This window comes from Megascapheus bottae, chromosome 24 (genome assembly GCF_031878675.1).
Source record: "Megascapheus bottae isolate mThoBot1 chromosome 24, mThoBot2.hap1, whole genome shotgun sequence".
NCBI lineage: Eukaryota > Metazoa > Chordata > Mammalia > Rodentia > Geomyidae > Megascapheus > Megascapheus bottae.
The window spans coordinates 8,163,215-8,191,097 of NC_143532.1; the positions used below are offsets into that span (position 1 = coordinate 8,163,215).

A 27,883-nucleotide genomic window follows, 5' to 3' on the forward strand; every position below is an offset into this window, starting at 1 on the left:
ACCCATGACTGACACTGACACAAACACATTTAAAAAAAAAAAAATGATGAGCTGGGAGTGTGGCCTAGTGGTAGCACGAAGCCATGTGTATGATTTTGCAGAACTACATACACAGAAAAATTAGAAGTTGTGCTGTGGCTCAAGTGGCTAGCCTTGAGCAAAACCTGTCCAAGGACAGTGCCTAAGCACTGAGTTCAAGCCCCAGGACTGGCCCCCCCAAAAAAAGAATGTATACCTGGGGCCAGGACTTCAGCCAAGGGGTAGAGTGCTCACCTAACATACACTAAGACCTGGTTTCGATTCCTTGGTACCACATAAATAGAAAATGCTAGAAATGGTGCTGTGGCTCAAGTGCTAGAGCACTAGTCTTGAGAAACTCAAGGGCAGTGCTCAGGCCCTGAGTTCAAGCCCCTGAATTAGCTAAAAAACATGTCTGTGATCACAGAACATCTTTTCTCACTCTCATTTGTGGTAGTTATCTAGCAACCTAAATCCTAAGGCTTGTGAGTTGAATTAAGATGACTACTTTTTACTCATTTTTCTGGCTGCATGTTTTTGTTTTCTGTTTTAACTTTAAAACCATTTTAGGGCTGGGAATGTGGCTTAGCAGTAAAGACCTTGCCTAGCATGCATGAAACACTGTTTTCGATTCCTCAGTACCACATACACAGAAAAAGCTGGAAGTGGCACTATGGCTAAACTGGTAGAGTACTGGCCTTGAGCAAAAGCAGCTCAGGTTCAGTGCCCAGACCCTCAGTTCAAGCCCCAGAACTGGCCAAAAACAAGTTTTAGATTTCTGTTGGGGACCGACTGTGGGGTCAATGACCTTGGACCTGACCTTGGACCTACACAACTGTATACACAAGGAAGTAACTCTTATCATGATGACTTTAAGCAATGTCAATCAGTTCTTATCATGATGACTTTAAGCAATGTTAATCCTTTCTCATTTATCCTATATGTGATTTGTTTACTATTTTGTATGAATGTAGCCTCTGGCAGTTCCCTAGTTTTAAGAAGAGTATTTAAAGTCGGAACTTAAAATAAACAGGAGAGTCTTAGGCGGCAGTCTGGAGCTCACAGCCTTCTTGGACTGCTGACTTGGGCTGTAGTCCTCCCGAACTCAGCATCTGTTTGTCTCTCTTCTATTTTTTCCTAGTCCTTGCCCCTATTTCAGGAATCCAAATCTGCGAACCCTGGTTTGCTGCCGGCTGGCCCCGGCAGATTTCCAGAAAAACTGTGATGACAGAGTTTCACCTGTTACTTCTTCACTAAAAATGCTACACTTAACCAGCATCCATACATCAGTGTGACAGTCTCCCAGACTTTCCTTGATTTTGGTGAATACCTGATGGTTTAGGGGTTGTTTTTGTTTTGTGCTAGTCCTAGTTCTTGAACTCAGGACCTGGACACTGTCCTGAGCTTTTGTTGGTTAAGGCTAGCAGTCTACCACTTGAGTCACAGCTTCACTTCTGGCTTTTTGGCAGCTAATTGGAGGTAAGTGTGTCACAAATATTCCTTCCTGGGCTGGTTTTTGTTTTTGCCAGTGCTGGGGCTTGAATTCAGGGGCTAGACAATGTTCTTGAGCTTTCTCAAGGCTCGTACTCCAACATTTGAGCCACAGTACCACTTCCAGCTTTTTCTGTGTATGTGGTACCAAGGAATTGAACCCAGAGCTTCGTGCATGCTAGGCCACGCTCCCAGCCCCTTGGGCTGGTTTTAAACTACAATCCTCAGATCTCAGCCTCCTGAGTAGCTTACAGGTGTGAGCTACTAATGCCTGTTTTGGAGTTTTACTTTTGTTTTTTTAAATGTTGATTGTAAGGCTTGAACTCTGAGCCTGGGCACTGTTCCTGAGCTCTTCAGCTCAAGGCTAACACTCTACCACTTGAGCACCACTTCCAGTATTCTGGTGGTTAATTGGAAATAAGAGTCTCATGGACTTCCATGCCCCACTTCCATGCTTTGAACCGCAATCCTTAGATCTCAGCCTCCTGAGTTGCTAGGATTACAGGTGTGAGCCACGTGTGCCTGGCTTGAGGAGGGTTTGGGTTTTGGTTTTTAACATTTTAGACTTTGACAAGAATTTGCGTTTGTGAAATATGAACTGTATTTAAGCAAATAACTGCCTGTCCTTTCTAGTTTGAGCCTTACCTGCCCTGCTCCAAAAGGATAATATCCTTCCATCCCATTTTGGAGAGGTGATAGGCCACAGATGTGCCCATGATTCCACCCCCACAGATGACCACCTGGGCCTGGGCCGGCAAAGAAACAGACTGTGCCTTGGCAGCTGTCATGTTGCTTCTTGCTGAGTACCAGTTCTGCCATCCTGGGCTGGTTCTTTGTCTTCGAACTATAGACAGCAAGCGGAAAAGCATCACGTCTGTCACCAATCAGAGGATGTGCTCTCATTCAGCTAAGGAAATCCCACGAAGTCAACCTAAACAGAAAAAAAAAACTGTATTTCATTCCAAAAATCCAAACTAGACAGAAAGAAAAACATTTCATTCCATTTAACTCAGTAGGACTAATGAGAAAAAAGAGCAAATTAACTAGGCAGAAGTGGCTCATGCCTATAATCCTAGCTAATTCAGGAGGCTAAGCAGTTCAATGCCAGCATGGGCAGGAAAAAAGCAAAATAAATAAATAGTCAGAAGTGGAGCAGTGGCTCAAGTGGTAGAGGGTAGAAGGCTAGCCTGGATCAAAAAGAGCTCCTGAGAGTCAGGCACTAGTGGCTCACACCTGTAATCCTAGCTACTCAGGAGGGTGATATCTGAGGATTGTAATTCCAAGCCACCCCAGGCAGGAAAGTCCGTGAGACTCTTATCACCAATTAACGACCGGAAAACCAGAAATGGTGCTGTGGCTCAAAAGTGGTAGAGCACTAGCCTTGAGCAGAAAGACCTGAGGAACAGTGCCCAATGCTGAATCCAAGCCCCATGGACTGACGTTGTCCCCCCTCCCCCCGCAAAAAAAAAAAAAAGAGCTCTGAATTCAAGTCCTAGGACTGGCACGAAAAATTTTAACTAATTTAAAAAATAAGGTATCAGTGGGACACCAACGAATCCCACTTGTACTCAGGGGTCTGCAATGCAGTTGGAAGCCAGGAAAATCCTTGAGACTCGTAATCTCCAATTAACCAGCAAATGCTGAAAGTGAAACTATGGCTCAAGTGATAGAATATATATAATATATACATATATTATATATATATATTGCTCATGCCAGTAATCCTAGCTACTTGAGAGACGGAGATCAAATGTGGCTCCAAGCCAGCACCGGTGCAATTAACCACATTAAAAACAAACCCCACAGAAATGGCACTGAAGCTCAAAGTGATAGAGCACTATACTACCAGAAAGAGCTCAGGGACAGTGCCCAGGCCCAGAGTTCAAGCCCCACAACAGAAAAACAATAAAAAAAATAAGGTACCATGCCGGGTGGTGGCTCACACCTGTAATCCTAGCTACTCAAGAGGCTGAGATCTGAGGATCAAGGTTCAAAGCCAGCCCTGGCACAAAAGGACCTGAGACTCTTATCTCCAATCAACCTCTAGAAAACGGGAAATAGGGCTTGGTTCAAGGATAGGGTGGTGGCCTTGAGCTGAAAAGCTCAGGGACAGTGCCTAGGCCTAGTTCTAGCCCCATGAACCACACACACACACACACACACAAAAGGGTATCTTATGTTCTCACTCATACATTGAAACTAAATCCATAATGGAAATCTTATTTCATAGCCGTGGATACAATCCTTCAGTAACTTTGAGGCTCTTAGGAAAAAGTCAAAACTTCTTAATACAAAATGCAATCCAGTTTTGTTGTTGGTTTGTTTTTGTTTGGCCAATCCTGGGGCTTGGGCTCAGACCCTGAGCACTGTTCCTGAGCCTCTCTGTGCTCAAGGCTAGCATTCTACACTTGCGCCACAGCACCACTTCCAGCTTTTTCTGTTTATGTGGTATTGAGGCATCAAATCCAGGACTTCATGCATGCTAGATAAGCACTCTATTACTAAATCCATTCCCAGCCAGCAATCCACTTTTTTTTTTTATCTCTGGTCTTACCACTCTGAGCTCTAACACTGTGACCAAGCTAAACTTGTAATAATTTGTCCAGTTTAACTTCCTTCATGCCTGGACATGTGCACCCTGTTTCTCTAACTGACATTTCCTGCCATGCTTTCCTCAAACAAAAATAACCACCTGAAATCACAGTGTATTCAACATCAGATAGCTCAGTCCTTGATTAAGAGCCTCTTCTGTGTCCTTCTATTGAAGGATTGAGTCCAGTCCAACTCCCCAGGGTCAAGCAAAGCACCAGATGCATGCTCACGTGCTGGCCTGCAGGCAGGTCACTCTGACCTTAGTCCTCAGGGGATAATAGTCCCCATACCCAAGGTGGAGCATTCCGTTGTGGACCTGTTAAGGACATCACGCTGGCCTCTACCCATTTATTTATTATTTATTTTTGCTGGTCCTGGGGATTTAAACTCAAGGCCAAGGCACTGTCCTTGGACACTTTTTGCTCAAGGCTAGTGCTCTGCCATTTAAGCCACAGCACCACTCCTTGTTTTTTCTGAGTATGTGGTACTGAGGAATCAAACCCAGGGCTTCATGCACGGTAAGCAAGCACTGTCCCTAGGCTATGCTACCAGCCAAATTCAAATGGTGTTTTTTTTGTTTGTTTTTTGCAAGTCCTGAGCTTGAGCTCAGGGCCTGAGCACTGTCCTTGGACTTTCTCAAGGCTAGAGCTCTACCACTTGAGCCTCAGCACCACTTCCGGCTTTTTCCTATGTATGTGGTACCGAGGAATCGAACCCGGGTCTTCATGCATGCTAGGCAAGCACTTTAACCACTAGGCCAAACTCCCGGCCTCAAATGGTTTTTTATTTGGTCAGTCGTGGGGCTTGAACTCAGCCTGGGCACTGTCCCCGAGCTCTTCAGCTCAAGTCTATCATTCTACCTCTAGAGCCACAGTGCCACTTCTCATCTTTTAATTTTTGCTTCCCTGTTTCCTTGTTAAGTTCTATATCAGCCTACTCCCAAATCCAGTCTCTAGCACAACCTCCACTCTCAAGGGAAGGTTTGTGCTCCTCCCTGTTCCTCAATAAGCAGCCCTCACTTGTTGACAATGAAGTCCAGCCTTTTCCTTTTCCATTCTCCTCCGTCTTCCTGCACTTTTCTCAACAAAAAACTTCCCACACTGCTGAACTGTTTATATGCCAAGCAAGGTGCAACCAAGCAATCCAGGCTGAGGCAGATCTGGGTGTGAAGTGGGAGTGATTGCTTGCTTTCTCCCCTTCTCTGCCTCCCTTTCTGTCCCTCCAGCTCCTCATGTTTTATGGGCTAAGAGTATCTATTCCACATAGGTTATCTACTTCAGAGTTTAGACCGTACAACCAGTACAGGTAGAATGGGTACTTAAGAAGTACTCAGAGGGCCAGGAGCTTAGCCTAGTGGTAGAGTATTTGTCTAGCCTGCTTGAAGACCTGGGTTGGATTCTTTGGTGCCACATAGAGGAAAAGCTGGAAGTGATGCTATGGCTCAAGTGATAGAGTTCTAGCCTTGAGAAAAGCCCAAGGACAGTGCTCAGGCCCTGAGCTCAAGCCCAGGACTTGGGGGGGGGGGGGGGGGGAATGCTCAGAAGAGCCAGGTCTGTGGCCTAGTGATAGAGTGTTTGCATAGCATGCATGAAGCCCTGTGTTCAATTCCTCAGTACCACATAAACAGAAAAAGCCAAAAGTGGTGTTGTGGCTCAAGTGGTAGAACTCCAGCCTTCAGAAAGCTCAAGGACAATGCCAAGGCCCTGAGTTCAAACCCCAGGACTAGGGGGAAAAAGAGAGAGAGAGAGAGAGAGAGAGAGAGAGAGAGAGAGAGAGAGAGAGAGAGAGAGAGAGAGAGAGAGAAAGTGCTCAGAAAATAGTTGCTATTATTCCCTAGTTAAATGGAACTCTCTGGAACCAAAGATCAACAATAATATTCACCTACGGGAAAAATGCTGATAACAGGACAGAGAACAAAAGATATGGGAAAAGTATTAATGAATTATGGTCTCAAGACCAGGTCTTTAGTTTCAAGGTTATCAAAATACCTGAAAGTTTCTTTTCCCCCCTCAACAAGACCGCACTCTATATAGCCCACGCTGTCCTCAAAACTCACAATCTACCTGCCTCAGCCTTCCAGGTACTGGGATTACACGCATGAACACCAAGCTCAGCTACTAAAAAATTTTTTTTACTTTTGTTTTAATATTTTGTTTCTGGAAAATGCAGAATTTATTTCTTTTATTTTATTTTATTTTTTTTTTGCCAGTCATGGGGCTTGAACTCAGTGCCTGAACACTGTCCTTGGACTTTTCTCAAGGCTAGTACTCTACCACTTGAGCCAAAGCACTGCTTGCAGCTTTTTTTCTATATATGTGGTATCAAGGAATCAAACCCCGGTCTTTGTGCATGCTAGGCAAGCACTCTACTACTAGGCCAAACTCCCAGCCCCCTAAAATAATTTTTAAATTCAAGTCAGGTGCTAGGGGTGGATGACATTGCCTATTTGAGAGGCTAAAATCTAAGAATCCCAGTTCACAGACCCTTACTTGGGTACAGAGGCTCCCACCTGTGTAGGAGGATGCACCTGTGAGGAGTATCAGTTTTCAAGGTCAGATTAAGGAAAAAATACATAAACAGAATGAATCTGCCATCAAAACTGCCATGAGAAGCCTAAAATCCAGGCGTAAATCCAAAGAGAAACCTTACCTTAAAAATAACCAAGTTCACAGGGCCCAGTGGCTCACACCTGTAATCCTACTTAGGAGGCTGAGATCTGAGGATCACGGTTCAAAGCCAGCCTGGGCACAAAAGGACCTGAGACTTTTATCTCCAATTAACATTTAGAAAATGGGAAGTGGGGCTTAGCTCAAGAGTAAGGCAGTAGCCTTGAGCTGAGGAGCTCAGGGACAGCGCCCAGGCCGAGTTCAAGCCCCATGACACAAAAAATAAATTAGTTAATTAAATAACCAAGTTCAGGGCAGGCTACTCAGGAAGCTGAGATATGAAGATCACAGTTCAAAACAATCCTGGACAGAAAAGCCTGTGAGATGCTCATCACCAACAACCAGCAAAAACAAAAATGTCACAAGTGAAAATGTGGCTCTAGTGCCAGCCTTAAGTAGACAGAGAGGCCCCGAGTTCAAACCTCAGTATACACACTCGTACTCAGCTGAGTGCTGGTGGCTAAAACCTGCAATGGTAGCTACTCAGGAAGCTGAGATATGAGGATTCTGTCAGATTCATCTCCAATTAACAATCAAAAAGCTGTAAGTGAAACTACAGGATCAAGTGGTAGTGTGCTAACTTTTGAGTAAATGCTAGGGAACAGCATTCAGAACCCAAGTCAAGCCCCCATAAACAGCACTTAAAAAGGAGGGGGGGGGAGTTTCTTTTATGGTTTTGTTTTGTTGCTTGGGTTTGTTTTTTTTTTCTTCTTGCTCCTATGCCTTCATTCTCAAATGGTTTATAGCTGATAGAGTGAGTTATTAGAACTGTGCCACTAATGGAAGGAAATCCTATCTAAGAAAGTGCATTTCTGTACACAGCTGTGTCATACCATCCTTTGGACCTTCTGGTAGAAAAATAGAATCAAGTCTCAATAATGCCTTTTTAATTGTATCCTCTAGTATTACAGACGTAGGACAGTACTGTATCATCCCTCTGTGAATATAAAACACCTTGTACCTGCTTTATGATACGTAGTAGTGACTGTGCTTTATCAGAGCTGTTTTTAATGATGTTGCACAAGAATGTTTTCTTTCCAGATGATGATTGAGAAGCTAATAAAAAAAATGGTGCCAGGTACCACAACAGTAACAGAACTTTGCATTTTTCTGGGGTTTTGTTTTTTATCTTTTTCTTCTTATTAATGGAGTGTGCTGGATGTCTAATTTTGTTCAGATGACTACAGAACCTGGAAAAGCTGTTGCTGCTATCGATGCATAACATACTGCTATTATTTATCTTTTTATATAAATATAAATATATATATACATATATATAATTTGAATTTTTGGAAACTTTAGCTGTGCTGTCAACTTTGGAAAAAAGCATCCCAGTTTACCTTGTTGAGTTGGCATTGTACAGAAATTAATAGCCATATTGGTCTAGAAACGTTAAACTTTTTTTTCATTGTACAGGGGTAAACACACTGTATTAAACATGTAAGGTCTTATCTATGTGGGTTTGATTACAGAAACTAATAAAGTATTCTCTAAATAATAAAAAAAGGAGGGGGGGCTCAACTGCAGGATGTTAAAACTTGCAAGTTGCCAAGGCCCCGAGTTCAAGTCCAAGCTGGCCCCCCAAATAATTTTATACTCAAAAATATTTAAGGGTATTTGTCAAATCCAAGACACTCCCTAACTACTCAACGCATCATCATCATCATGAGGTAGATATCTTTATTATTTCTACTCTCTAATTAAAATACCACTATAATGGGCCATATACTCTATAGACATGTTATATTTTATAGATTGATATGGATCTATAACACACAAACCCTCAGCTTAATTTTAACTTATGTTCTAAGATCTATGTGCCAGTGATTGCATATAGAAATTCCCTTCTTGAATACATGTTTATTAAACTTAACATTTGAAATATGATGCAGTGTTAATAAAATCTTTGCTTATGTTAAAAAAAAAATTACCGGTTCAGTGTGAAGTGACTCAACTATGGTCCTATAATGCTGGAGACAGAGCCAGTGGTAAACCCAGCCAGTATAACAGCAAAGTGTTATCACTACTCTGCTACCTTTTCAAAGAAAACCAGGGGAGCAAAGTCCTGCCAGGTGCTGGTGGCTCACGCCAGTAATTCTAGCTACAGTGGAGGCTGAGATCTGAGGATCCCAATTCAAAGCCAAAATGGGCACTAAAGTCCGTGAGACTTATCTCCATTTAACCAGAAGTGGTGCTGTGGCTCAAAGTGGTAGACCACTAGTCTTGTGCAAAAAGAACTCAGGAACAGTACAGTACCCAAGGCCAGAATTCAAGTCCCACGACTGACCAATAAAAAAGAAAGAAAGAAAAGTATGGGAACAATTTTAAGGTTCATGCCCTAGCCAAGAAGAACAGAAATGCAAAGGCAGAACAAAAAAAAATAATAATAATAATGAGCAAGGCGAGGTGGCTCGTAATCTTGTAATCCTAGCTACTCAGGAGGCTGAGATCTGAGGATGGAGATTCAAAGCCAGCCCGGACACTGAAGTCCATGAGACACTTTATCTCCAATTAACCACCAGAAAACTGGACGTGTGGCTCAAGGGGCAGAGTGGTAGCCTTGAGCTAAAGAGATCAGGGACGACGTTCGGGCTGAGTTCAAGCCCCACAACCGACAAAAAAAAAGTGTCAAGATCGAATAAACCCTATTCACATGCCCAGCCTCCCCCCTCCACACGCCCCGGGACACCTGCTGCTCCAGCCCACGACCCAAACCTGCGCGGCTCAAAAGCTGCAGGGCCCTGGGCCTCCCACCCGTGCTCACGCGCACGCGTGCGCGGAGTCGGGAGCCGCGGCCTGGCCAGGACCACGCACCACGACCCCAAGGGCTCGCAGCTTCCGGGGTCCCGGCTCCGCCTCACCCGCGCGGCGCGCCCAGCCCAGGGGCCCCGCGCCTTTCTCAGCGGGAAAACAATTCCCCCTGCGGGGCTGAGGGCGGCGGCGAGCGCCGCAGCAGGCGGTGCGGCCCGGGGGGAGGAGGCAGCGCGGCCTGCAGCCGCCCCGGGCCGCCGGACCCAACTGCGGGCGCCCGGAAGGACCCGCTCGCCGGCACCGGGGTCCGGGGCCCAGGCCCGGGCAGCTCCGTCGGGCCGCGTCCCGACGTCCGGCCACACCTCCTCAGGGGACGGAGGAGGCGCCGTGGACCCCGCTCACCCGAGACCAGGGCGGAAAGGGCGGGAGCCACGCCGCGGGTCCCGGGGAGCCCAGGCCGCGCGGACGCGGAGGCCGGCGAAGCCCCTCGGCGCTCTCCTTACCTCATGAGGAGGCCGCGGACACCGCGTTCCGCAACGCCCGGCAGAAGCGAGGCTCCGCACAACGGTCGCCGGAGACCGCCGCGGGCCGGAGAAGGGGCGTCAGGTCGCGAGTTGGAGGGCGCCGCCGAGGAGCCCAAAGTTGCGGCAGCGCCGTGGACCGCGACCTTCCGCGCTTTACGGCCCCCAGCTAGGGTACGGCGGGCGCGCGACCTCCCCCGCGCACGAGCGCGCCGCGACGTCATCGCGGTGGCCCCGCCCCTGCACATGGGCTTGTTTGGGTCCGAGAAGCTCCGCCCCTAGGCTTCGGCCACGCCCAGGTGGGAGTGGGCGGGCGGCTGCTTCTTTTTTCCCACCCGCTGCGCCCCGTCCAGGTTTTAAAGGCCAGGGGCGACCCAGCCGGGCGGCAAGACCCGGCGGGGAGCGAGGGTTCGCACCCGCCAGAGCTTCCGGCTCCCAGGGTCCCTTGTGCAGACACCATGGAGGCAGGCGCTCCCGCTGTTTCCCACTGGGCCCAGGGTCTCCTCCGCGAGGTTCGGGCCGCAGGCCGGGCGGCGTGAACTGGCGGTGAGGCCCAGGCCACACCAGGAGGCGGAGCTGGCGGACCCGGCTTCCCTGGCTGGCCTCCTCCTCCGCCTCGGGAGCCTCAGTGTCTGCACAGCGCCCAGTGTCTGCCATCCGCTACCCTCCTCACTGCCAGCGCGCGAGCACGGGTCGTTTCCCTCCGGTGCCCGCCAGGCCCTGGCCCACGCGCCTTTGTCTCGGCCACAGCTGTTCCGCTGCAGCTGGAACAGGAGCCTGGCACACCCAGTGTTTCCTTTGCATCCAGGGTGCTACAAACACCTTGGGCTGGTCTGTCTGGTTTCCAATCTTGAGAGAAAAGTTCATCTTGCCACCCAGTTATTCCCAATCTTCATGTGATTGCTGACCACCAGAGACCAGACACAGTCCTGGGTATACAAGGAGACACAAGAAAGAAAGGCTTCACCAGAAAGTGGCAGTAAACCGCCGGGCGCGGCGGTTCACACCTGGAATCATAGCTCCTCAGGAGGCTGAGATGTGAGGATCGCGGTTCAAAGCCAGCTCAAGCACTACAAAGCGGAGAGACCTATCTCCAATTAACCTCTAGAGAATGGTAAGCAGGGCTGTGGCTCAAGGGTAGGGCGGTAGCCTTGAACTGAAGAGCTCAGGGACAGCACCTTGGCCCAGAGTTCAAGCCCTATGACCACCACCAACAACAACAAAAAGTGGCAGTAAAGCTCCAAGGATCCCAATGTCACCAAGGCACTCATTGCACAACCTGCATGATTTACACTGTCTATACTGGCTAATGAGCTCCCACATGCTAGTCTTTATCAGGTCGGCCTTTACAGGCTTCAACTCAGGCCTTTGTGATATCACAAAATTCAAGGCAAAGGTAGATGCAAGTGGCTCACACTGGTAATCCTACCTACTCAGGAGGCTTAGATCTGAGGATTGAAGTTTAAAACCAGCACAGTCAGGAAAGTCCATGAGACTCATCCCTAATGAACCACCAGAAAAATAGAGGTGGCACTGTGGCTTCAAGTGGTAGAGTGCTAGCCTTGAGTGAAAGAAGTTCAGGGTCAAGGCTCAAACCCTGCGTTCAAGCCCCATGATAAAATAAAAATAAAAATTGTCCAGGAGTATGGCCTAGTGGTAGAGTGCTTGCCTAGCATGCATGAAGCCCTGCGTTCTATTCCTTGGTACTACATACACAGAAATAGCCAGAAATGGCACTGAGGCTCAAGTGATAGAGTGCTAGCCTTGAGTGCAAAGAGGCTCAGAAATAGTGCCCAGGCCCTGAGTTCAAGAACTAGGACTGGAAAAAAATGCCAAGTGGGGTGGCTCACGCCTGTAATCCTAACTACTCAGGAGGCTGAGATCTGAGGATCAAGGTTCAAAGCCAGCCTGGGCACAAAAGGACCTGAGACTCTTATCTCCAATTAACCTCTAGAAAATGGGAAGTGGGGCTTGGCTTGAGGGTAGTTGGTAGCCTTGATCTGAACCGCTCAAGGACAGCACCCAGGCCAAGTTCAAGCCCCATGACTCAAAAAGATAGATAGATAGATAAATAGATAGATAGATAGATAGATAGATAGATAGATAGATAGATAGATAGATGGATAGATATGACATGTCTACTTTTGCATAAGATTATTGTGACAGTTTTTCAAGTTCTGTAGAAAGCATGGTTGGAATTCTGTTGTACCAAGTTTAAGTTTTCCAGGTCTTCTGGTTGAAGAAAAAACATTATGAGGCCATGAGTACTATATAAACCAGGCCAGCTTCTGGTCCTGTGGCTAGCTTTGCCTCCACTGCCTGACACCCAAGAGAGTTCTATCAGAATTTCCCTTGGAGCTAAGCAGCTCATTTGCATAGTACTGATTCCCAATCCAGGAGAGCACTGGTTCAGAAACCAGGGGACCTTCCAATTCCAGAAGAAAGAAGCAGTTGGCTTGTGAAGCTGCACTTTGGGATGGCTGAATAAACTCTGACCTGCCTTGAGAGGAATATGAGCATTTAGCTATGACCCATACAGATCAGTCTTTGATTTTCTAGGAATGTGAGCTACGTTTCACATTCACTTCAGTGATTCTTGTGGGATTATGTAGGCTTCAACCAGACCTGGAACTTTACAGCAAATTTCTACCCTCCTGCTACACCATAGCCTAATTGTCTAGAGTCAGACTTGTTCCCAATAGGACTCAATCAGCCAAGGACATCCATTACAGGCTCTATTTCCCATCTGCCTTGCCTTCTTCGGATTTGCAGTGAAATGGATAAGGAGACTGACGGAGGCTGTCATGTTGTGTAGCAGGGCTGGCCTCGGCCCTGTATGCTTACAAACAGACTTCTAGAAAGCACCTCTTTCCTCCTGAAGGTACAGCCCCAACCCACTCCCCTACAAACCCACAGATGGCACCTGTCTGGTGTATGATTACCTTCTGCCTATGTTTAATTCATGATCGGGGGCTGGGGAGAGCTTCCCAAGAAAGGAAAGAACTCCTCTGGGATTTTGCCCACTTCCTGCCCAGCTCCACAGAGCCCACAACCAATGCCCCAGCTTCCTCCCTGAATCCTGGGCTAGGGAGTAGAGACTGTCATTGCGCTTGGACAACACAGTCCCAGCTTGGGTACAGCCAACTAGGGTACAGTCATTGGCCATTAATCCACAGCCCTGGAATGTCTGCTGTCCAATCAGCAGGGTCTCTAGGGGCTCCCTGAGGGTGCTAATAATCCTGCAATGATTAGCAGGGGCCAGGGGGTCATGCACACTGCTCTGTCTGTTGGTGGGATAGGCTGGCTAGGCCACAGAGGCTGGAATAGGAGCCATCCCAGGGAGCTGTCTCTTTTCAGTGACCACAGGAGGCTGCACTGATTGCTCACTGGCCTCTTTTCTTTTGTCCACCGACACAGCTTGACTCCTTGAGATCAGGAATAGCTTCATCCAGCCTGGGGAGGAAACTGGATAACTAAGCCAGACTGTGCCTGGAGTGCTGGACAGGCCCATGCTGCAGCCCTAGCTCTCCCTTGGGATGGAAGGCCAGGGCCACTGGCCTGGTCTCCTGCCTGTGCTCCTGGTTCTCCTTAGCATCCACTGGGCCCAGGGGCTGCCACACCAGCTACCAGAGCAGACTGCAATGATTGGAGGTAAGAGAGGAAGAGAGGGGAGAGAAACATGGTGAGCTCTGCAGAGGGGGATGCCAGGAAACTTCTGGAACGTGGGTTCCAGGCTGGATCTCTGGGTTGTACTAGTGTGATTCCATGAGGGACTCATTAGGATAGTCCAGGAAACCAGATGGATAGATGCTGGGGATGAGAAGGAAGGATGAAGAAGATTAATCCAGAGTTGGGGACAAGAAAGGACCTCAATGGCTCAGAGGAGCCCCAGCCAGAGGGATGTTTCAAGCCTGAGCCCCCCATTTCCCCATGGTCCCCTATTGTCTCTTAGCATCGTTTGATGCCTGGCTTTGTCTCTTTTACTTCCATGCCATTCTTCTGGGCTCCCTCTCATCCACACCCCTCCCCCGCCCCATCTCAGGTCTGTGTTTTAGGATTAGGGAGTATTCTCACTGACCTTTCTCTTGGTCCCCAGCTCTCAGCAGGAAAGAGAGTTTTTTGCTTCTATCCCTACACAACCGTTTAAGGAGCTGGGTCCAGCCCCCTGCAGCTAACATGCAGAGACTGGTAAGTATTCCCCAACACACACACACATACACACACACACACACACACGCACGCACGCACGCACGCACGCACACACACACACACACACACACCCCGCTTCCAGTCAGGGTTGCTGGAAGGCTGAGTACCCAGCAGGGCTCAGGAGGCCATGGTAGTGTCAGGTACGCTTCCCCAGTGCAGGAATGATGGCTCTGGTTGCTGAGGATCTCTGAAAAGTCTTCCAGAAGGACATCAGGCTAGACCTTGGGCCTTCTCTGGCATCCTGTTGCCATGGAGAACAGGATACATGGAAAGAGCTGGAATTCCTTTTTCCACACACAAAGGAGTCCATCAGAAAGGAAAATGGAGTACAGGGAGAGAGAAGCATCCCTGGGGGCTGCAGAGGATTTTGTGTGACCAGGATTTATCTGGGTGACTAGGAGAGATTTCTCCTAATTTCCTTATTTACTGTTGTGCATCTTACCAAAGGGAGGGGTGGGAATTCTACCACAGGGCTGTAGAGTTAGAGCTGTGGGTCTGGGATTCTCAAAGCTTGCGAGTCCAGCAACCCCAGCCCATGTGAACAGGCCAAGGAGGGAGGGCAAGTAGGGGCTGGCAAGGTTCCCCATGGCTGCATCCCATAAACTCCTCCGAGGCTGGCAGCCACAGTGGGTGGTGACCTTGAGAGCTCTGGGGTCAGTTTCCCAGGAGCTGGGGGTGGGGCAGGCAGATGGGAGTTGCTTCCTCCCTTTCCCTTCCCTGGGTAGACTGGATGCTCCTGACTGTAACACCTTTCAGTGAAAGCTCCTGCCAGGGGCTTTCCACCTAGAGGAGATGGCTGTGATCTTCCTGTGGACAGCTTGTACCTTTTTCATGCGATTTGGTTAAGGCATATATGGAATCCTACCACTCAGCCTCCCTCCCACATTGTGTTGGGCATCCTATGGCCTTCCAGTGAGCTAGGGTACTTGTTCTCTGTGAATAAGGTAGACTGAAGCCCTGGGGTCGGTGGGGTTTTTCCTCTAGCTACCAGTAGAGGTAAAATCACAAGGATTGCCCAGAAGCAAGGCCTACTGCATCCATTTAATCCCAACTCTCTATTGTTTTTACAACTGGGTCTCCCCAGCCTAGGCTGATCTCAAACCCTGTATCCTCCTGCCTCTGCCTCCCCAGGTACTGAGATTATAGGCAAGTACACACACCTTGATTTCAGAGGGGAAGGGAGTAGTAGGTGACCTCAGCTGGTACTAGTGGGAAAAGCTGAGGAACCTTCTCCGGAGCTGAATTGCTGGGGTCAAGTTGATGAGGCCAGGATACTTCTCACACCTTCCCAGGTATTCTGGGGGTGTGGCAGTGGGAAGACAAGAAAATAAGAGGAACAGACAGAGGAACATGGCTACTGACCCAGTCTATATGGCTGAGACAGTGAAAAATGACAACAAAATCCTTGACTGAACAGGAAGGTAGAAGTTCAGTCCTGAGCTGAGTTGGAGTCTGGATTAGGTGACAGAAACCATGGGTTATTATGTTTCATTTTTGTGCAGGTATTAGGGCTTGAACTCAGGGCCTGGACACTGTCCTTGCGCTTTTTCAAGGTTAGCACTCTACCACTTCAATCATAGCACCACTTCTGGCTTTTTATGTGTATGTGGTACCAAGGAATCAAACCCAGGACTTTGTGCATGCTAGGCAAACACTCTACCACTAGGCCACACTCCTGGCCCCTGAGCACTGTCTTGTAGCATCTTTTTCTCAAGGCAAGCACTGTACCACTAAGTCATTCCCAGCACTAAGTAGGGCTCTTCATCCAGTTCTCTCCTGGGTGACTTGACACTCTGTGATAATTGGAGACAGTGGGGATTCAGTGATTGCCCAAAAGTTCTCACCTCTCACCCAAAGGCTCTCTAAAGATATCTCTGTCTTTGCCACCTCCAGGACTGGAGTGAGAGCCTGGCCCAGCTGGCTCAAACCAGAGCAGCCCTCTGTAATACTGCAGCCCCAAGCCTGACATCTGCCCCACAGCATGCCCCACAAGTGGGCTGGAATATACAACTCCTGCCTGCAGGCTCAGCATCCTTTGTGGAAGTGGTCAGCCTGTGGTTTGCAGAGGGGCAGCAGTACAGCCATGTAGCTGCCGAATGTGCCCACAACACCACCTGCACCCACTACACCCAGGTGAGGAGATAAAACCGAGGTGCGAGCTTCCCAAAAGCTGGTTGGGTCATCTCAAAAGAGGTTATACTTTCTCCCAAATAGTAGGATTTCATCCTTTTTTCTACAATTTATTTTATTTTACTTTTTTTTTTTTTTGCCAGTCCTGGGCTTGAGCTCAGGGCCTGAGCACTGTCCTTGGACTTTCTCAAGGCTAGAGCTCTACCACTTGAGCCTCAGCACCACTTCCAGCTTTTTTCTATGAATGTGGTACCGAGGAATTGAACCCGGGTATTCATGCATGCTAGGCAAGCACTCTACCACTAGGCCAAACTCCCAGCCCTTAATTTTACTTTTTAAAGAATTATTTTAGAAGTGAGGAAAGGGGTGACATTATACAAAAAGAAATTTACTCTTGAGCTGACTTATGTAACAGCACCTTCTTTGTCTATTGCCTTTATAATAGCAATAAAAAAAAACTAAAGAAAACCTCAGAGGTTGGAGGCATGGCTCAGATGGTAGGGTGCCTGCAAATGAGCAAAAACATCAGATAATGAGTTCAAGTTCAGGTCTTGGACCCGCCCCCTGCAAAAAAAAAGGCTTGGGTTTTTTTTTGTTGTTGTTTTTTTTTTTGCCAGTTCTTGAGCTTGAACTCAGGGCCTGAGCACTGTCTTTGAGCTTTCTCAAGGATACAGCTCTACCACTTGAGCCACAGCCCCACTTCTGGCTTTTTCCTGTTTATGCGGGAATGAAACCCCGGTCTTTGTGCATGCTAGGCAAGCATTTTATTGCTAAGCTAAACTCCCAGCCCAAAATGACTCACTCCTAAATGTGATTTAAAATGAAGCCAGGGCCGGGAGTTTGGCCTAGTGGTAGAGTGCTTGCCTAGCATGCATAAAGACATGGTTTGATTTCTCGGTATCATGTACATAGAAAAAGCTAGAAGAGGTGCTATAGCCTTGAGGAAAGCCCAAGGACAGTGCTCAGGGCCTGAGTTCAAGCCCCAGGACTGACAAAAAAATAAATAAAAAATAAAAATGAAGCCAGGTATGGCAGCACACACCTATAATCTAGCATTTGATATAATTGAGAGTTCAAAGCCGGCCCGAGGTACATAGTGCGGCTCAGTCTCAAGAATATCAGCCTTGGGGCCGGGAATTTGGCCTAGTGGTTAAAGTGCTTGCCTAGCATGCATGAAGACCCGGGTTCGATTCCTCGGTACCACATACATAGAAAAAAGCCGGAAGTGGTGCTGAGGCTCAAGTGGTAGAGCTCTAGCCTTGAGAAAGTCCAAGGACAGTGCTCAGGCCCTGAGCTCAAACCCAGGACTGGCAAAAAAAAAAAAAAAAAGAATATCAGCCTGGGGCTGGGAGTTTGGCCTAGTGGTAGAGTGTTTGCCTAGCATGCATGAAGACCCAGCTTCGATTCCTTGGTACCACATATATAGAAAAAAAGCTGCAAGCAGTGCTTTGGCTCAAGTGGTAGAGTACTAGCCTTGAGAAAAGTCCAAGGACAGTGCTCAGACCCTAAACTCAATCCCAGGACTGGCAAAAAAAAAAAAAAAAAAGAAAAACAGGACTGGCAAAAAAAAAAAGAGAAAAAGAAAAAGAAAGAAAAAAGAAAAAAAGATTAGCTTGGTAACAGAGTGCTTGTCTAGTATACATGAAGCCCTGGGTTCGATTCCTCAGTACTACATAAGCAGAAAAAGCCAGAAGTGGCACTGTGAACAAAGGACAGTGCCCAGGACCTGAGTTCAAAGCTGGCAAAAAAAAAAAAAAAGTTTTTGAGTGCCTGTAATCCTAGCTACCCAAGAAGCTAAAGCCAGCCTGAGTAGAAAAGTCTGAGAGATTCTGTCTCCAAAATAACCAGCAAAGAGCTAGACTAGAAGTATGGCTTAAGTTGTAGAGCAACCACAAGCAGGCAATCCAAGTGAATATGAGGCCCTGGGTTCAAAGGCTAATACTATCCTCCCCCCAAAAATTAAAGAACCAAAGACTAGAAGGTGCAAGGCTCTGAGTTTGATCTCCAGGCATTGAGGGAGGCTGGGAAAGTTTTTAAGATGGCCTAGATTTAGAAGATGTTACTAGTCTTATTCTTGTGTATCCAACATGTATCAAATGTAGCCATTCAGCCTAAACCTGCTAATCTTGGCTAGTTCATCATCTGGTCAAGTATGAATGGACATTGTAAAAGTCTTATTAAGGCCTTGTTTCAAAATCAGCTCAATATCACTTCTGCTGCATTTTTCTTTTTTTTTTTTTTGCCAGTCCTGGGCTTGAGCTCAGGGCCTGAGCACTGTCCTTGGACTTTCTCAAGGCTAGAGCTCTACCACTTGAGCCTCAGCACCACTTCTGGCTTTTTTCTATGTATGTGGTACCGAGGAATTGAACCCGGGTCTTCATGCATGCTAGGCAAGCACTTTAACCACTAGGCCAAACTCCCGGCCCCTGCATTTTTCTTTCTTTTTTTTTTTTTTTTTGCCAGTCCTGGGCTTGAGCTCAGGGCCTGAGCACTGTCCTTGGATTTTCTCAAGGCTAGAGCTCTACCACTTGAGCCTCAGCACCACTTCCGGCTTTTTTCTATATATGTGGTACTGAGGAATCGAACCCGGATCTTCATGCATGCTAGGCAAGCACTTTAACCACTAGGCCAAACTCTGGGCCCTGCTGCATTTTTCTATCCAACACAAATTCACAAATTGTCACACAGCTAGCCAGACACAAGAGTGGGGGTGGGGGGTGGGGAGAATTTAACCAGGCGTGCATAGCTTCTCAGGAGGCTGAAACCTGAGAAGTAGCCCAGGCAGAAAGGTCTGTGAGCTGGGCTGGGAGCAGTGTAACCCTAGCTACTCAGGAGGCTGAAATCTGAGGATGGAGGTTCAAAGGCAGTCTGGGCGTGAGTCTCTCTCTCTCTCTCTCTCTCTCTCTCTCTCTCTCTCTCTCTCTCTCTCTCTCTCTCTTCATGGGTCATGACACTTAAACTTGGCTTGAGTGCTGTCCCTGAGCTCTTCAGCTCAAGGCTACTGCTCTACCCTTGAACCAAGCCCCACTTCCCCTTTTCTAGAAGTTAATTGCAGGTAAGAGTCTCAGATCCTTTTGTGCCAGGGATGGCTTTGAACTTCCATCTTCAAATCTCAGCCTCTTGAGTAGCAAGGATTACAGGTGGTGAGCTATCACCGACTCAGACCTTGTGACTCTTATCTCCAATTAATCACCAGAAAACCGGAAGTGGTACTGTGGCTCAAGGGGTAGGGTGATAGGCTTGAGCTGAAGAGCTCAGGGACAGCACCAGGCCCAGAGATCAAGTCCCATGACTGACAAAAAAATAAATAAATAAGACTTTACCTCTTGCTGTAAATTCACTAGCTTAATCCCCCAGAATAGGGGGGAAAAGAAAAGGGCAGGCTGGAGAGAGAATATTCCGGCTACTTACACAATCTTTCACAAAACCCTTGATGTCCAAGTCCTTTTTCCACTCTCCATCTGCCATAACCTCCCCTCCCTTCAACACATGCTAACCATCAATCTCCACTCAGAAAGCTCTCCTTCCATTATAATGGCCCAGCCATTACAACCTGGGCTGTTCCTGAGGCCCTCAAAGAAGTTGAAGAGCGGTCTGTTTGCCCAGACCTATGCCAGACTGTTTCAACCCACCCCAGATGTGCACTTGCCTCTGCTGCCGGCCCCCAGATCGGAGTGGGGGTAATCTGTGATAGTGTTTCTGAGCCACTGTGTCCCCTGCAGCTCGTGTGGGCCACCTCAAGCCATGTGGGTTGTGGGTGGCACCTGTGCTCTACGGGCCACGCAGCAATGGAAGCCTTCGTCTGTGCCTACTCCCCTGGGTGAGTCCCTGTGATGTGGGTTGCAGGGAGTGTGGGTGAAGTAATTTCATCAAGGGTAAGTTGTCCACATCCCCCCACTCAAAGGTCCTTTATTCCTTTGTCTATACCCTTAGTGGGAGAGGAAAGGAAGGATACAGAACAGATCTCCCCCTTCTTGGAAAGCATGATCCTGCTTTCAGGGAATCTGCCCAGGATTCATGTAGAGGTCATCTTTTCTTTCCTAGTGGATCTCCCCAGATCCCCCAGATCCCTAACTCCCTGAAAAGGATCATGGGGTAGGCAGCAAGGCCCACCCTGCTTTGCCTAAGGCCAGGCCTTTTCAAGACTGTCTGGCACTTTCTCTCACAGAGGCAACTGGGAGTTGGATGGGAAGACAATCGCCCCCTACAAGAAGGGGGCCTGGTGTTCACTCTGCACAGCCAGCCTCTCTGGATGCTTCAAGGCCTGGGACCATGCCGGGGGGCTCTGTGGTGAGTGCTCCACTCGGCCTGTTTGCTCTTTTGGAGCAATAGGCATAGATGGGCATTGTCTGGTGACCCTAGGATGAGAAAGCAGTCCAAGGGACTAGTCCAGAAGCCCTAGCTTTAAGCACCCAGAAAACAACCGCCTGTCTGGTCTGTCAGGAAGGAGTGACTTCTCAGAGTTCCCTCCTTATCTGAACAGAGGTCCCCAGGAACCCATGTCGCATGAGTTGTCGAAACCACGGACACCTCAACATTAGCACCTGCCGCTGCCACTGTCTCCCAGGCTACACAGGCAGGTACTGTCAAGGTGAGGAACTCAATACCTATTCAGGTAGCTCTGAGGAGTCAGAGGGAGGTGTGCCTGGGTGTATGCATACCTGCTCTGTGGTGTGTCCTGAAGGCTGGGGTGGGAAGAGCCTGAGAATGGCTTAGGGGTGCTGATCCTATACTTAGTGGCACACTGCGTGCATTCATTCACTCAACAAACATTCGCTAAGTACCCAGGGTGAGCAAGATGCTGAGCTATGCAGAGAAATCAAAATGTCAACAGATTTGGGCCTGGGACCCTGTCCCCAGCCTGTGGGTGAGCACGGATCCAGGTGACTAGCGGCTCACATTCTGCCCTCCTGTCCTGTCTGGGCAGTGCGGTGCAGTGTGCAGTGTGTGCATGGCCGTTTCCGGGAAGAGGATTGCTCCTGCATCTGTGACGTTGGCTATGGGGGAGCCCAGTGTGCCAGTAAGTCCTGCCCCCATCCCTTCCCACGACCCCGTTCGCTGGGATCCTGGATCTGACCTCCCCAGTTCACAGTAGACTACTGCGCACATTTCCTCCCAACTCTTCCTTCTGTGGCCTCGCATTGACAGCATGAAATCGGCAACAGTGAGGCATTTATACCACTGAAATTGGTAGATGCTACAAGTTGTGAATCTTATCACTTAAGAGAGAGAACATTTAAGAGATGTTTCCCAAGACATCAGTGACCCCACCACCACCACCTACTTCTGGTTTGGAGTAGGTAGCTAGAGGAAGGAGCACCTTGAGCTCATTGGCTAAGAGGGAGAGGACACCCATTCTGAAGCATGCACACACTGACTCAGTCTCCTCCCTCCCCCCAGCCAAGGTGCACTTTCCTTTCCATATCTGTGACCTGAGGATCGATGGAGACTGCTTTATGGTGTCTTCAGAGGCAGACACCTATTACAGAGCCAAGACGAAATGCCAGGTGATGGCTGACCCCTGCCCTCCCAGGAGCCCTCCAGGGTCTCAAACTAAGAACAAAACAGATGGTTCCTTCAACCTCCCCTGAACTCACTCTCCACATTAGTATCAAAACAGGGATCTCAGGTGCACTGTCGACTAGAATCGAGGGAGTCACTTAATGACCTAAGCTATTCAACCACAACCAAGGCCTCACCCAATCTGTATCTAAGGAGTTGTCCTAATTCAGCTCTAGCTGCTGGTTGCCATACAGAGACGGCAAGTCTGGGTACTCAGAACCCAGTTTTTCCAAGCTAGAAACAAGATTTTTACTGGCATCTCTGAATTTATTAATGTTAGCAAATCTATTTGACTTAAGACATCTTTCCAAGGGTAGGACCCTACCTGGGCCTGTGGGCTCCTACTGAGCCCCTAGGTACAGAAAGCTGGCCAAGAGAGGGGTGGAACCCCTGCTTTCAGAAGGCAGGAGGTTGTTGGAGGTGGCTGGGATACACATTTGGGATCCCTGAGCTCTAGGGATTCTGCCAGTGTGACCTGGCCTGGGGGTTGCAGGGAAAGGGCGGGGTGCTAGCCCAGATCAAGAGCCAGAAAGTGCAGGACATCCTCGCCTTTTACCTGGGCCGTCTGGAGACCACCAATGAAGTGACTGACAGTGACTTTGAGACCAGGAACTTCTGGATCGGTGAGTGGCTGGGTTGTTTTGAAGGGTACAGGACTTTGGGGGCTTAATGTCACATGATTCATAAATCCTCACACAACTTCATATATCCTGAGCTGCAGCAGCCCAAAGCAACTACTAGCAGATAGCTAGAATATAAGGAGGGTGTGAAGTCTTGAAACGGGGCCAGCAGTCAGGCTCTCCACCCCAGGAGAGGGAACCATGGGAAAGGAAGAGGAGAACCATGGGAAACAGAAATTGGCACTGAGAAGAAAGTTTAAGGGTTGAGGACCCAAAGGTATTAGGCAGCACCTTCGTGGACTCAGGCCTTGTTTATGGGGCCTCTGGGCTAAGTAGGAGCCCAGGCAATCTTGACTGTTCCGGCCTCAGGGCTCACCTACAAGACGGCTAAGGACTCTTTCCGATGGACGACAGGGGAGCACCAGTCCTTCACCAGTTTTGCCTTTGGGCAGCCTGACAACCAAGGGTGAGTTTGGGGTAACTGTGTCCTCCTGTGGGGCCCCTTCTTATCTGAGTCTGTCTGAAACTTTAGACTCCTGTGAAGAATCAGCTCAACCTGGCTAGCCAAACCTCTCGGGTTTTGGACCCTACTTGGTACAAGGGAAGCCTACTCCCAGATGATGTAAGCACAAGGCTCAGAGGGAGGTACACACGTAAAAGAAAGGGGACCCAAGCCTTCATCTATCATCCCCAGTTCCCCTAGTCTGTCTTTCCATTCATCTATACTCATCCTTCTGCCAGCTCTCTTGTCCTCTGCCTGCATTCATACCACAGATACCAGCGTTCTTTCACTACTCATTTGCAATTATTTTTTTATTTTTAATTTTTTGCTAGTCCTGGGACTTGAACTCAGGGCCTGGGCACTGTCCTTGGGCTTTCTCAAGGTTGGAGCTCTACTACTTGAGCCACAGCACCACATGCGGCTTTTTCTATGTATATAGTACTGAGGAATTGAACCTGGGTCTTCCGAGCATGCTAGGCAAGTACTCTATCACTAGGCCAAATTCAGGTCAGGTCATTGCATGCTCCCTTAGCTTTTTCACTTAAGGATGGCGCTCTATCACTTACGTTATTCTTTCACTTCTGGCTTTTTGTTAGTCTGCCCAGGCTGGCTCTGAACCTTTTTTTTTTTTTCTTTTTTGTGGGTCATGGGGCTTGAACTCAGCCTGGGCACTGTCCCTGAGCTCTTCAGCTCAAGGCTACTACCACCCTACTCTTGAGCCAAGCCGTTTTCTAGAGGTTAATTGGAGATAAGAGTCTCAGGTCCTTTTGTGCCAGAGCTGGCTTTGAACCTTGATCCTCATATCTCAGCCTCCTTAATAGCTAGGATTACAGGTATGAGCCACCACGCCCAGCTTTGGCTCTGAACCTTGATCCTCAGATCTCAGCCTCCTGAGATGCATTCTTCATATACATAGCCATTCACCATCTGGTTCATGAACTAGCCTATATGGAAGATTTTTTTTTGCCAGTCATGGGGTTTGAACTCTGGGCCTGGGCACTGTCCCTGACCTTTTCAGATTAAGGCTACCACCATACCCCTTGAGCCACAGTGCCACTTCCAGTTTTCTGGTGATTAATTAGTGTTAAGTGTCTCATGGACTTTAGTGCCCAGGCTGGCTTTGAACAGCAATCCTCTGATCTTAGCCTTTTGAGTAGTTAGGATTACAGGCGTGAGCCACCTTGCCCGGTTATACAGAAGACTTTCTAGCTATGTGACCTTGTTTTGGTCTACAAAGTCCAGGAATACCCAGAGCATCGGTAGAGTTGGTAAGGCTGTGTGGCTGCTAAGGTCTCATAATGTTTCTAGGTGCTGAATGAAGCACTGGGCAATTAGGTAATGGGCAACCTTTGTTATCTTGACTGAGAGGTTAAAAAAGTGTCCTTGCTAGCAGCCAGGCCTGGAACACCTGGGCTTCTGGAACAGCTTTTCTGTCTATGAGGGAAGTCTGTTCCAGTGTCATTGAGTGCTGTAAATGGGGAACTTTGCCCAGTCCTCTGGATTCCTGGAGAAGAGCTACAACGTTCTGAAAGCAGTACAAGAGCTTGGGGGCTCCTGGTAGCCCTAACTGCAGCTTGGGGACACCAGGGTCTTACAGATATAGTTGGTCTAATGAGGTGGTGGGCTTAAAAGTCTTCCAGACTCCTGATCTCATTTCTCTACCCTGAGCACTCTATCCTGGCCAGGCAGGTTTGGCAACTGTGTGGAGCTGCAGGCATCCACTGCCTTCAACTGGAATGACCAACGCTGTAAAGCTCGAAACCGTTATATCTGCCAGTTTGGTAAGGCTCGTCCATCAGCGTTATATCTGCCAGTTTGGTAAGGCTCGTCCATCAGCGTCCCTCTTCTGGTTCCTGACCCTTGGGGTACTGATGGCCAACTCGAGGTCATAGCCCAGAGTTTGGGCACATAGAACTACAGAGGATATACTGCTCAGGAACTTCTACCTGCAAGGAGCTGAGGCCCAGAGAGAGGATGGCAGGCTCAGCAGCATAGAGCGAGTCCATGCAAAGGCAGGACTGGAACCTCATTTTGTTGGGGATTTCTCCAAGGACACTTTCCTGTGTTCTTAATTGCATAAAGACCAGTGAACTATGGTGGAGGGCAGGGGGGCAAGCTGTGCCAGAACCAGCTTCTGGCACCTATTAGGGTTTAGAGCTCCCTAAAGAATCATGGATTCATGGCAGCAGGGTTCTTATCCCAGGACTTTCTGGGCTATTGTTAAACCTCATCCTATGCTGCTTCCTTTCCAGCTCAGGGGCACATTTCACGATGGGACCCAGGGCCCTGAGGATGGCGGGGACCTCTACTGCCAGCTCTAGAATTTGCTCACCTATGAGGAACAAGAGCCAGTTTAGGACTGCGTCACTAACATCCAACCAAATCTCAGACCATGAAGGATACAGGAAGTTGGATAAAGAGTAATAGTAAATCCTGTGAGGAAGAGGTCCTAGAGGAATCTGGTATCAAAGGACATTCTGGCATCTGCAGCTTACTTTTGGTTGGTGAGATAGGCTTCAACAAGATGCTGAAGGAGAAGCCAGAGCCCACAGTCAGAAGAAGCCATTCTCCTCCATCTTGGCCAAACTCTCTGGGGCAACTGAAGATTTTTGGGTGATGTAGCTTGCAAGGGATTAAACTAAGTTATGAATCAGATGGACTGGCTACTCAGTAATTTAGAAAATCATACTCTTCTGTTCATTGATTTTTTTCCTTCATTTGTTGGTGTGTGTGTGTGTGCGCGTGCGTGCGTGTGTGTGTGTGTGTGTGTGTGTGTAGTGTTTTCACATTAGAGCTTAGGGTATAATCAGAATGTATAGTCCCACTTCCTCCTCCAGGTCCTCAAACATCATAGCTGATGTTAATAAAACACTATGTAGCTGGGCGTGGTGGCTCATGCCTGTAATTCTAGCTACTCGGAAAGCTGAGATCTGAGGATCATGGTTCAAAGCCAGCCCAGACACTAAAGTCTGTGAAACTCTTATCTCCAATTAACCACCAGAAAACTGGAAGTAGTGCTGTGTCTCAAGGGGTAGGGTGGTACTTTGAGCTGAAGAGCTCAGAGACAGCACCCAGGCCCAGAGTTCAAGCTCCTTGACTGGAAACAACAACAAAGAAAAACAAAAACACTACATGTCAGACTCTATAATCAACACCTGACATCTATCAGCACATTTAAAATCTCACACAATCTCATTGTGAAGGGAGGACTACCATCCACATTTTACAGTTGAAGAAATGGAGGCAGAGAGAGGTTGTGTGACTCATCCATCTTCTACTGATTCCACCTGTTTGATAGGGGTGGAACGGGAGGGCCCCGCCATGCCAAGCCTCAAGCTTCCAGGCCCGCTTGCCCAGTGCCTCACCTACTCCTTCTGCCTCATAGGAAGCAAAAAGGGCCCAGCTCTCCCATCTTGGTCCTGTCTGGTAGTCAGACACGGTCTCAACTCTTCCATCTGAATATGGAGCATGACTTCTCCACAGGATCTTCATGGGATGCCTAGGGCCCCAGGGTACCACTTCCATGTTCATGCTCCAGCGGGGCGGGGCAAGGCCTAGACCCTGCCCCACCCCTTTAGGCCAGGCAGTGCCCTTCAGGAACCTGGTCACACCAGGAGCCCCCTGTTGGATCTCCACCCCCAACATCTTCTCACCTACTGGCCCTTGTGGCCCTGACACTGCCACTACTGCGTGCATTTGTCACCTGGTCACCTGATGTTTGTTCAAGTTCATCCGTGGACCTCTGGTGGAAGGTGGCATGTAGCCAAGTGGGCCCCTTGTGGGATCAGGGATGCCATTTGGCAGCCCAGAGAGGTGTCAGATGTGAGTGCACACGGTGCCTCTGTGGAGTGAGGGAAAACCTGAGTGTGTGCCCTTTGCTAGAAGGTAGGCCTCAAATTCAGGTCCTCTCCCCATGGGCAACACTGTCCCTGAGCTGTTTCATGTTTTCACGTAAGGATAACACTCCACCACTTCAGCCACATCTCTCTTTTCAGGTTTTTGCTGGTGAATTGGACTTAAGAGTCTCACTGACCTTTCCTGCAGGAACTGGCTTCAGAACTTGATCCTTAGATCCTCAGATCTTAGCCTCCTGAATTAGGAGTATAGGTGTGAGCCACACTGATCACACTGGCTTTAGTGCGATCTTTTTAAGCTTTTTATTTTTTGCCAGTCCTGTGGCTTGAACTCAGGGCCTGAGCACTGTCCTTGGGCTTTCTCAAGGCTAGAGCTCTACCACTTGAGCCACAGCACCACTTCTGGCTTTTTTCTCTGTATATGGTACCAAGGAATCAAACCTGGGCCTTTGTGCATGCTGGCATGCACTCTACCACCAGGCCCAACTCTTGGCCTGATCTTTTTAAGCTTCTATGGCAGGAGCCACTAGGTCCTTCAAAGCCTTGCCTTTGATGGGTACTTTGTTCTAGGGGACCACAGGATTAACTGTCTCATCATGGCACCCCATGGACTGCTGACATCCTGTCTCTTAATACTAAACGGATTTTCACTATCAGCTTGCCCCAGTTTTCCAAGCAGAACCAAAAGCTCAGTGGAAGATACTATTTAGTGCCCATGAACTCAAGGATGGGAGAATAAAGATCTGGAAGAAATCATGAGGCAAAGTCGGCCTCTGATTGGCAGAAACTAAAGCTGGCACCAGTGAAGTAGGACAGATTCCACCATCTCTGAAAGCTGATGTAGGTGCTTTTGTGCCACCAATTGCCAAGGTGCTGCCTCTTCCCAGCAGCAGTTGTAATTCAGAATTGGCCTGTGGTTCTGCCTGTGAGAGTTACGCCAGGTCCTCGATACAGGAAAGCTGGGAGA

At 48.4% G+C, this 27,883-nt stretch overlaps 2 protein-coding genes across 2 annotated transcripts in view; one reads left to right on the forward strand and one right to left on the reverse strand.

The window, feature by feature from the left end:
* The window catches only part of Pdpr (pyruvate dehydrogenase phosphatase regulatory subunit), a 41,603-nt gene extending 31,427 nt beyond the window's left edge, over positions 1-10,176 (reverse strand). Inside the window, exons 1-2 of the mRNA XM_090357282.1 lie at positions 10,022-10,176; positions 2,155-2,440 (exon numbers count right to left, since the gene is read on the reverse strand). Of these exons, the coding sequence (XP_090213408.1) occupies positions 2,155-2,378 (224 nt within the window). The 5' untranslated portion in view covers positions 2,379-2,440; positions 10,022-10,176. The remainder of the gene's footprint in view (positions 1-2,154; positions 2,441-10,021) is intronic.
* Positions 10,177-13,369: 3,193 nt separating this feature from the next.
* LOC150046875 (C-type lectin domain family 18 member A-like) lies at positions 13,370-25,687 on the forward strand. Its single transcript, XM_090357007.1, has 12 exons — positions 13,370-13,690; positions 14,136-14,227; positions 16,142-16,381; positions 20,101-20,198; positions 20,547-20,668; positions 20,862-20,969; positions 21,306-21,398; positions 21,779-21,885; positions 22,434-22,563; positions 22,930-23,026; positions 24,752-24,843; positions 25,315-25,687. Exons 1-12 carry the CDS (start codon positions 13,576-13,578, stop codon positions 25,350-25,352), a joined length of 1,332 nt encoding a protein of 443 aa, XP_090213133.1. The 5' UTR covers positions 13,370-13,575; the 3' UTR covers positions 25,353-25,687.
* The last annotated feature ends 2,196 nt before the right edge of the window (positions 25,688-27,883 follow it).